Source organism: Camellia sinensis, chromosome 2 (genome assembly GCF_055761805.1).
Source record: "Camellia sinensis isolate YWXY chromosome 2, ASM5576180v1, whole genome shotgun sequence".
Taxonomy (NCBI): Eukaryota; Viridiplantae; Streptophyta; class Magnoliopsida; order Ericales; family Theaceae; genus Camellia; species Camellia sinensis.
This window is the reverse complement of record NC_138962.1, coordinates 155,523,094-155,534,477: the sequence shown is the minus strand read 5'-3', so window position 1 is coordinate 155,534,477 and position 11,384 is coordinate 155,523,094. Positions and strand designations below refer to the sequence as shown.

The 11,384-nt window shown below is 37.1% G+C and overlaps 1 protein-coding gene across 1 annotated transcript; it reads left to right on the top strand.

The window, feature by feature from the left end:
• Positions 1 to 1,105: 1,105 nt before the first annotated feature.
• On the top strand, positions 1,106 to 2,927 carry LOC114313782 (serine/threonine-protein phosphatase 7 long form homolog). The gene is made up of 3 exons (XM_028260194.2): positions 1,106 to 1,354; positions 1,442 to 1,870; positions 1,964 to 2,927. Exons 1-3 carry the CDS (start codon positions 1,235 to 1,237, stop codon positions 2,339 to 2,341), a joined length of 927 nt encoding a protein of 308 aa, XP_028115995.2. The 5' UTR covers positions 1,106 to 1,234; the 3' UTR covers positions 2,342 to 2,927.
• Positions 2,928 to 11,384: the final 8,457 nt, after the last annotated feature.

The window sequence follows — 11,384 nt, the reverse complement described above, 5'->3', positions numbered from 1 at the left end:
AAAACTTAAGAAAATTTGAAATAGTTTTTGAAATGGGTATTGAACGAAGGGACTTATCGCCATTTCTGCTTTGTGACTGTCCACCACCATTGAAAGGAAAATCTGAACATTATGTTTTAATAATTTTTATTTTGATTTATATAATTAGAAGTCATTATTACACTAGTTATAATATATGCATGAAAAGAGTCTTAAAATATTCTAATTAATAGTCCATAGCAATTTCCTAGGTTTGATGGGTAAGCCTGTGTTTCATAATACCAAATAATTGCTACGGATGGCCCGATAGATTCACATGCATAACTATTCAAAATTTACTACATAGATTTAACCACCAACTTAAATTTTCTCTAATTTTTGGTCATTATAAATTTTCTCTCTAATTTTTTTTTTCTATGTTTAAGAAAAAAAAAAAGAGTAAATAAATTAATTTTTTTTCTTACTTTTCAGAAAGAGCGAAAATGAGTTTTTTGTTTGAATTTCATAACAAAGCCTCTATGACTTCTAAAAAGTGGACGATGGTTACTATTTTACATAGGAAATAACTTTGTCATTAAGGTCTCTAATGGCACAAGTTTGAACAAATCAAATTAACTTATCTGTAATTGTTCATAAATCTGAAGAATTGGATTACTAGTTTTAAAAAATTAATAACAATGTTTGAAACCTCTATTTTATATTGTTCAAAACAATCGAGTTCTTTCAACTCAATGGAACAAATATTTAATTATCGACAAAACTTACACTATGATTTAAGATGTTTGTATGATTTGTCCAATTTTGTCCAGTCTCTCACTGAATAAGAAAAATACTTGATAGAATGAAGTGTTTTTTAAATGTGTGATATATCTGTCTACCTTATCAAAATACTAAAAATAGATTAAGATTTAGGAAAAGAAAACAAAATGAGTGTTTTTAAAATTGGTCCTACTTACATGCGTACGATTAAATCATTGCCTAAATTAACGATTGTGTACAGTCATTATTATTATTTATTTATTTATTTATTTTCAATGAATGCCTTTTAAAAATTTATCATATTGAGGGAGGGAAGGCCTTGCCGCAATGGTAAGGTTGTTTTATTACGCTGATAATAATATAAAATAAAATAAATCTATTATAATTCGAGTGTTATGGATTCAAATCATAGAAATAATGGGAGAGATTGATTCGCATTGCCTCGTCTAGGCGACAACTGGTTGCTCCTGGTGAGGTTCCCATCGGCCAGTGAGACATGCAGTTGCCAGCCGGACCTCGAGGTAGCCGGTGGAGGGTTGACATGGGCCACGAGGTCGTATCGACCCACGTAGTCGTCGTGTATAGAGACCAGCTTGACCCGATGATAGAGGGCGAGGTATGAAATTTAAATACCTAAATTTTAATTGTCATATGGAGTGTATATGCTCATGAGCGATTTTTAATAGACTTGTCGTTATTGTAGTTTATCTGGCAGCCTTATGCCGGGGTCCTCGGTATGCTCCCAGACTATTGCCGACTAGGTGAGGAGATATGGATGGCAAGAGTGCTACTCATTTGTTTTGACGTAGTTGAGTGGCATCTTCCTGATCGTGTCCTCCGACAGTTTGGTCAGGTCCAGTCCGTGCCGGATCGGTGCGACATTGAGTGGCGGTTGCATGCGACTGATAGACGTGGCCGAGCCGGCACTGACTGGAGTGTGTATCATATGCGATACATACAGTTGTGGGATGCCCGTTGCGACAGTATTGTACACGCTGACTGGAGCGATGGGGTCCTCCCCTCTCTCGATCCTTACATGTGGTATCGACGACATACACATCTACTAGTTGGTAATCCGAGCCACCTGTCTGAGTTCGGATATCAGGGAGTTGGGCCTTCTCTCGAGGCATTGGTGAGTATCATAGTATGTGTCAGATAATTGTTAATATCATAATTGATTTACTTTCAGTCAACTATAGCCTAATATGTCTAATTTTTTGTTTAGGTGGTTCGAGCTGGGAGGTCATATCACTTGGCTAAGGACGCCCTTTTCAGACGTGGTGGACAAGATGCGATGCAGGCCCTTGCAGAGATCCGAGAGTTATTGTACAAGAGGATCCAGCACGCCCATCGGGTAGATTGTTTGCATTTTGGCTATTACGGTGTACACAGTGCAACAGTTGCTCCAGACACATCAGTCTCGTCCACATCAGTGCCTTCCACTTCAGCGCCAGCCATAGCAGGTCCTTGGACTTCAGTCACCCCACCGCATGATACCCCATACATTTCTCCAGATTCCCCACGCGTACATCCTACCCAGCATGTTGACCCTGATTGGATACCGCCCCGATACATGCATGACGTTGTTACCCCACCCACCTAGTTACCACCTGCTTTTCTGGGGACTACTTCGACCGCGCCCATGAGTACACATGATGCAGTTCTCACTGACATCTCCCACGTTGAGGATGAGGCCCATATTAAGCCCCCCCTAAGAGTGCGAGGGATAGGCCGAGGTTATGGTCGTAGGGGACGTCGCGGCCGAGATCGGGGTGTGGGCAGAGGCAGAGGTCGAGATCCAGATGCAGATCATGATACTGTTGCACCAGATGAGGGAGTTTCACAGCTCACAACAGTATTCGATCTTCAGGCAGAGACAGGATCAGGGGCAGCACATGCAGGAGAGGGGGGGGTCACACTCACAGGCTCCACAGGCAGTCAGTGGAGGGCCACATGCAGGGGAGGGAGTGCCAGATATTCAGAGAGTCTACCGCAGGAGACCGAGAAGGGAGGTCCATCGTCGGGGTTTTGGGACTGGGGGCAGGTTTGGGCATTAGCGGGTGTGATATGGACTGTATAGTTTTTTTATTTATTTATTTGTAGTAATTGTTATAGTTTTTGTAAATCAAATTTGTATAGATGATATAAATGTCATTTATTTATTCGAAATTATAATTTCACAATTTTTTATTCTTTCTTATTTTGATGAATCACACAAATCTCTTTCACATCTCTACCTCTCTTATTCTCCGCAGTCTCTGCATTATTTATAGTAATTTACGTTTTTTTTTTCAAATTTACAAATTGAGACAACCATTTATAAACCTACGAAATTATCGAATAAATTTGTACTGAAACCATTTATAAAATTGAAGTTCAAATAAATTTTAAGAATTAAACTATAAATCCTAAACCCTAAAATAAAAATAAATAAGGTAGCGTTTGGTAACATTTACATTTTTGATTTATGTTTACAAAAAAATTTAAAACTGATTTTTGTTTATTTTTAGAAAAACATAAATTACAAACGCGTTTGGTTTTAACGAAGTGTTTAAAAATCCATCAAAACATAAAATAAAAAATATGTTTGTAATATCTCTAAAATATTTATATTTATATTTATTATTATTATTTTTTTATATTTATAAATTACAAACGCGTTTGGTTTATATTTATTTTTATTATTTATAAAAAAAAAATGTTTGTTCAAGTCTAAAATATGTTTGGTTTGGTGTGTGTGTGGGGGATGAGTGTTTGTGTCAGAGAGAGAGAGAGAGAGAGAGAGAGAGAAGAGAAGAGTGGGCCAATTTCCCTGATTGTGGCATTTTGAATATTTTAGTCCCACTTTAGGGTGTGTTTTCTACCTTATTCCCAATATAGGGTGAAATGGGTTTACCAAAACCGTTTTCCTTAAAACGGCATTGCCAAAGCCGTTTTTTATAAATAAAAAAATAATAAAATTTTCTTTCATAAAAATGGTTTTTCTAAAGCCGTTTGTACTTAACATCTAATTAATTTTAAGTTTATATAAAACGGTTTTTGTAAAACCGTTTTTATTTTTATTAATTTTTTTTTCAATTTATAAATATTGTTTGCCTAAAATAATAATTTTATCCTAAATACAAAACGGTTTTCGGAAAATCATTTCATTATAAACAAAACCCATCCCCTTCTTCCTTTGAACTTAGGAAAGTCGTTTTTGATATCCAACCCATCTTCTTCTCCCTCACTCAGCCGAACTCCAAAGGGAAGACCGACGACGAAGAGGAAGCAACGAACAACGGCCAGCAGTACACCACCGGCAAAACAAGGAACACCTTTATCAAACACCCACATTCAGGTTTGTATCGCATAAATGAGGGTTTTCATTTCAGATTTGGAATTTTAAATTTCGAAATTAGGGATTCAGATTTCGGATTTTAAATTTCGAAATGAGGGTTTGTATCGCAAACACCCACATTTAGGATTTTAAATTTCGATTTTCTGTATCTTAGTTCACTCCTTTTTTGTTTATCATATAATTGTTATGATGAGGTTTTTTTTGATCGGGTTTTTTGTTATTTGTAAGATATCATTGTTATGATCAGGGTTTTTTTTTTTTTTTCCCATTAATTGTTGTTGTTTGTTACTTTTGGGTAGTACTTTGTTCGGTTTCACTGTGTGGGTGTGCATATGTGATGTCAAACTTGGGTTATAAATTGATGTTAAATAAATCAAATGTGAGAGAGAAATGTGATAATTTTCCCGTGTTCTCTAATAGGATCAAAATTTCGTTTCAGTATGTTCTATCGGTTAGGTTGGAAATGAAAATAAAATTGTAAACTTTTTCAAACGTTTTGAAAACATGAGAAATAACAAAAGGATTTGAAAGTGTATGAAAATATTTGGAAAAAAAAATAAAAACTTTTATTGATGTTAATAAATTTTCAATAGTTAATTACTTGAACATATTGAGTGTTATGAATGCTTAGTTGGATAAAGGGGTTTGCCATTTTAAGAAAAATATATTAAAAGAAATTGTGAAATTCTTGTAACAGTAGGCATGGAAAAATAAACAATTGGTGCATTGCTCCTTAATGGATTCTAGACTACGAGCACAATTGGTGCCTAATTTGTTATCACAATAAAGTCTCAAAAAATCTTTTTTGGTTGGTCTTAATTCTTTTAGTGATTTTTAGTCAAAAGAAGTTCAAAGGGTCTATGTGTCATTGATTTGCACTTGATCTGGCATCTGTTTGACTGGCATTTACTTTACCAAGTTGCAAAGATAACCTCTTTATCAATGTAATCAGCCCAATCAAACGGAGTTAAGAAAACAAATGTTTATTCAACAATCCTTAGAGCTTCTTCTAAACTGAGGTGTTGTAACTCCATGCGTGAATTGATTAGCTGTAGCTACATGAATCTATTAGATTAGCGATTGACCCAAAAACTTAATGTGTTTATGTTTTTAGAAGGCAAGATATTTTTTATTCTTCATGGAAAGTTGGAATTTCAATATTTTATACTATTGTTTCGGACTGAACAATTGTGGGCATGGTAGTTTAGAGTTTGAACTTGTGAACATTTAGGATTTTCCTGTTGGAAGTTCTTAAGTTGTTATAGTATGAAAAATTAGGGCTTGTAAAATTAGGTTCTTATAGTATGAAGAATTAGTTTAGTAGAGTTTTTCTGTATCAAAGGCCTATTGGTTATAATTTCTTACATGGATGGTTCAATACATGAAGATGAAATGAGAAATTATGGCGCGCACAGTGAGGTTGTGGGAAGAGTTCTTACAGTATGTGCATGCTATTTCATAGAATGTGAAATTAAAAAAATCAAAGTATGAAAGCAACTACACACGAAACACATGACGAAAACGGGTTTGATAAACCTGAACAAATTGTCAATTAAAGATATGGCAAAGGTTCTTTCAAAGCATTTGAAAACACCCACCCATGAAAGCCCCAAAAAAAGAGTTTTAATTGAAAAAATTATTTTAAAAAATAATAATAATACCAAAGGAAAAGCATAACAACATAAAACAAAGAGTAAAGGAAAACATAAGCTCGTAAGAAGGGATGAAGAAATCATGACAAATCACAACAAAAAAATTCAAATGTTAATTCATGATAATTGGAGAAATGATCCCACACATGATTTTTTGTTTAAATGTACAAATAGATAATCCTTCTAAATAATACAAGAAATATAAGTCATGTAGGATGCTATTATATATGGAGCAAATAACTTTCATTTCCATGTTCATGTCGATATGCCACTTAAATATTTTGTAATACCAAAAGACCCATGCCTAAAGGCACTCCTATGTAATATATGTGGTGTTTGCTCTCAAATGTGCTTACTTTATTATTTTGAAATAATTGAGTTACTTTGAATGCAAAGTGTAGGTATGGAAGTTGTGAGCATTATGTTCTATTGGGGTGGAAAGATTTTGCGCAATCGCGATGAAGGTGTGTCGTACGACACCGAACCTCAGGGGTTGTATAATGTGCACAGGGGGATAACATTAGGCGAGTTAGAGGCTATGATGGTGTCGAAGGTTGGTACGCATGGGGTAATAATGCGATTAGAGTTTAAATGTAGACTCCCATGTTGGGGGAAGTATAGGTTGCTGCCAATCAAAGATAATGAGACCTTAAGTAATGTCTTAGAGCTCCCACATAAATTAGGCCCTGATTATTTTTTGGAAATCTATGTGGAGAAGGAGAGCAATTTTGGTGGCACAGAGATGCCAATTCTGGTGGGTGGGACATTCACTCAAATGTTGACACAATCGCAATCCCCTGACAATACACTTATACAGTCTGCACACATGTTCCCTGAAGATTACCCTCCATTCAATCATTCTCAGAGTTACAATCAATTAAATGCATCACAGAACGTAGATGGTTATTACAGTGCCGGAGCAGGTCCAAGTGCTCCGACAACGTATAATCCGATGGTTCTTACAACCCCATATCCCCACTGGAATGAAGAATGTCCACCGGTTTGTAATGTTCAACGTACAACGGAGACGGCTGTCCAAAATTATGCATCCTCCGATGATACAGTGCCATTGTTTGACGAGCTTGGAGTAAGTGATGAAGATTCCGTGGAAGATGTGGATGGCGCATGGGAAGGTGCAGACAATGACTCCGGTGATGACGAAGTTGGAGGGCATCATGATATGCAGGAGGTACACCCAAATGTCCATATCCCTTTCTACCATAATTTGCATTTCGACAATGATGGTTCCATCACTAGCCGTGATGTTGTCGAACGTTGGCCATTGTGGGACTTCGAAACTGCTAATTTGGAGAAAGGAATGATATTTACTGATAAGAAAAGACTAGTGCACGCTGTTCAGTTGTATAACCTGAAGCGCAATCGAGAATGCAAGGTCGTAGAATCCAAAGGAAACAGTTGGGTGGCCGAGTGCAAGCACGGTAGCAACTGGAGGGTTCGGGCAACGAAGTTGAAAGAAAAAAATTTCTTCAAATTAGAAGGTTTGAAGCGCCGCATCAGTGTGTGTACCCTAGAATGAATAGGGACAATTGCAACCTTAAGTCCGAGGTCATTGCTCATTTCATCAAGGCACAAATTGTGGTAAGTGCCATGCTAAATAGATTATTGTTTTTAGGATTTCATTATGACTATAATGTATTCAAATATAATTTATATTTGCAGATATCACCAGAATTGCCTCTTGCTACCATAATTGAGGTTGTAAAGGAGAAGTTTCAGTTCACTATATCATATAAGAAAGCGTGGCTTGCAAGGACGAAGGCAGTTGCAATGGTGTTTGGTGACTGGGACGAGTCGTACCGAAGGTTGCCTAGATATATGTCTGCATTGCAGGCATTCAATCCAGGCACAGTTGTCATGTGGGACATGATTCTGAATTTGCACTCTACCTCAATCGGAACTGAAATGTACACGAACTATGTGTTCTGGGCATTTAAACCTGCAATAGAAGGCTTCATGTATTGTCGTCCAGTGATATGCATTGACGGCACACACTTGTACAGGAAATACGAAGGGAAGATTGTTGCGGCCACTGCAGTGACTGTTGCGGACAAGATTGTACCTCTTGCCTTTGCCGTTGTTGACAAGGAGATGATCGAGAGTTGGGGTTGGTTCATTACTCTGCTTAGGCGACATGTGTGCCATGACCGAGAGGGGGTCACATTGATATCCGATCGACACACAGCTTTGCTTAGTGTCGTGTCAAGAATTTGGGACAATCCAGCGGTTCAACCAAGAGGGTACCATAGGTATTGCTTGCGACACGTATGTAGCAATTTCAATGAAAGATTCGGCAATACAGTAGCGAAGGATCTTGTGTGGAGAGCTGGTTCTGCACAGCAAATGCGGAAGTTTAACAAGATTATGGACGATATCTACAAGCTCGAGAAGAATGCTGAACGGTGGTTTAGACGGATGAACCCTATTCATTGGACATTGTGCCATGATGGTGGTTGTCGTTGGGGCATATTGATGACAAACCATATAGAGGGCTTCAATGGTGTACTGAAAGGTGCACGCAGTGTTCCCATTACAACATCAGTTGAGATAACTTTTTATCGGCTTGTGAAATATTTTGACGAGGGCAGGACCATTGTTGAAAATCCGAGTAATCGGGGTCACTTGTACACGACTAATGTTCAACGATGGATTGATGAGCACCAAGCTAAAGCGAATGTGCATATGTTGGTACCGATTAATAGGTAATTTTTATTGGATGCACCAAATTCACTACACATTAACATTTCGCACTCGTCGATCATTGATGTTAGTCTATATTTAAACATATATGCATATTAATCCACGTACATACATTTTTCCTGCAGGGGAATAGGGGAATATGAGGTGAGGACAACACCGCATGGGATGAGGGGTGGTGCTCGTCAAATAGTTAGTCTCCGACCACCGAGTTGTTCATGTGGGAAGTACACATTATTTCACTTGCCATGTTCCCACATGCTTGCTGTGACAGCAGACTTGGGCGAGGACCCTTTTCCTTTCATTGCACCAGAGTATAGGTTGGAAATCCACAAGCGTATCTTCGGGCAGAAGTTTAGGCCCATGCCGCATGAGCAATATTGGCCTGACAATGATTACCCAACTTTGCTTGCTATTCCAGCACGACAACGTGAAGTTAAAACGGGTCGTCCTCAACATAGCCGCATCCACAATGAAATGGATACTTCCAGACAAAGTGGATGGCACCATTGTAGTTTGTGTTTGCAAAGAGGGCATGATAAGAGAAAATGTCCAACGAGAATCCGATCGATTCGACCGTAGTTTTTTGTCTTCTTTACATATTAGTTCCACGCTACTTTCTTTGAATTGGAGTCAATGTAATATTCAATGAGTCAGTATTCAGTAAATTGATAATGTATTTACGACTTCAATTACTAATGACATAGATTTGGTCAAATGTGGCAAATCTCTTTAATTGCTTTAGTTGTTGCAAGTGTCCTTTGTGCAGACTTTGGTGCGTTGATGGTCGATTGTGTCCTGACCTCGATGGACACTAGTTTATCTAATGTTAGAAAAATGCAAATATTCACAGAATGAATTGATAATCACCAATATAAATGCAGTTTATATTCAATGTTTTGCCACATTTTGTTATGTGGGAAACTATTTTTTAAAATTTTTTTTTTTCCAAAATCCATTATGTGGGTGAAGGCCCATTTTATGAATTCAATCATTTCTCGGACATTTACTACGTATTCGTATATGCTTAGTTCTTGTGAAAAGTTTGACTAATGTATTTCAAATCTACATAAAACTCTCTTCAAACCTTCGTACTTCTTTCCTGTCCAAATGACAACTCCTCTAAAGTGAAAGCACGTTTTTTCATGTCATACAGGTTGACGTGACAACACACTGACAATAATTTTAATCACATAGGTACCATGTGAACCTTATCTCCTATGATAATAATGTCAAATGAATTACTAATCACCAATATAAATGCATGTCATATTTAATGCGTTGCCACATTTTGTTAGGTCGTGAATTGTTTTTTTAGTTTCCAAAAATTCATTACGTGAGGGAAGACCATTTTATCAATTCAATCATGTGTCTTAAATTTAGTACATATTGGTAAATGCTTAGTTGTTCTAAAAAGTTTGAGTAGTGGATTTGAAAACTACTTAAAGCATGGGTTTTCATGTCATAAAGCTTGACGTGACAACGCGCTGACAATATCTTTAAACTCACAGGTACCATGTGTACCTTATCTCCTATCACAATAATGTGAAATGAATTACTAATCAACAATATAAATGCATATAATATTCAATGCGTAGCCACATTTTGTTAGGTGGTGAACTGTTTTTTAGTTATCAAGAAATTTTTCATTACGTGACGGAATCCCATTTTCCAAGCAAGAAATTTCTCTTAAATTTAGTACATATTGGTAAATGATTAGTTTTAAAAAGTTTTATATGTGAATTTCAAATCTCCTAAAAACCCTCGTTAGCTGTATGGATTTGAAATCTATCGAATTGACAAGTCGAATTGACATCTCCTAATGACATGAAAGCACGTTTTTTCATGTCATAAACGTTTACATCACAACGCTTGTCCAATTACTTTAGACACACAAGTACCATCACGACATCAACTGAAAGCACGTTTTTTCATGTCATAAAGGTTGACGTGACAACGCTCTTCCAATTACTTTACACACACAGCTACCTTGATGCCATAAATTGAAAGCACGTTTTTTCATGTCATACAGGTTGACATGACAACACTCGTCCAATTACTAAAAACACACAGGTACCATCATCACAAAAACTGAAAGCACGTTCTTCCATGTCATAAAGGTTGACGTGACAACGCTCTTCCAATTATTTAAAACACATAGGTACCATCATGACATAAAGTTAAAGCACATTTTTTCATGTCATAAAGGCTGACGTATGATGATGACAATGACTGAACTTGGTTGGATGTATGATGATAAGAGATAAGATACATTGTAATAGCTAGCCACAAGTTACCAATGCAAATACAAATGTTGTAGGCCATGATTATAGGTGAGTGTACATAAATGTACACTTTTCATAAACTTAAGCTTCATAAAACAGTAACACATAGTGCAACGGACGGTTAATAACGTAGTTGAACAACAACAATGTAGTGGACGGTTACACAACATAGACGCGATACACACCAACAACATAAAACAGTCACACATACTGAACTCCTAGGTTACATATGTTGAAAATAGACTTGGTACGACATACACACATATTGAACAACAACACTTACATGTTTGATTTGTTATTCCTCATCTGACATGTAGTAGTCAGAGAGATATTTTTCATTGTGTAGGACGTGATTTCGCTCGGTTATAGTCAATTCTCTGTTGCTTGCTTTCGCCACTTCAGTTGCTAATTGAAGCATGAAATGGCGACATCTCCGCAGCAACATTCTGTTGTTCTCCTTTTGAATTCTGCTAACTGCTTCCTCATAGTCACCCACATTTCGTCTAGGCATGCTCAATGAACGACGATGAGGTACCGGTGCCCCTAAGTTACGTAGATCATTAAACAAGCTCTCCTGCTCCGTTACCCTGAATGCCCATTCTGCCCGAATACCAGCGTAATAATCCTTTGGGCTAGAGTATTTTTCGCTCATGT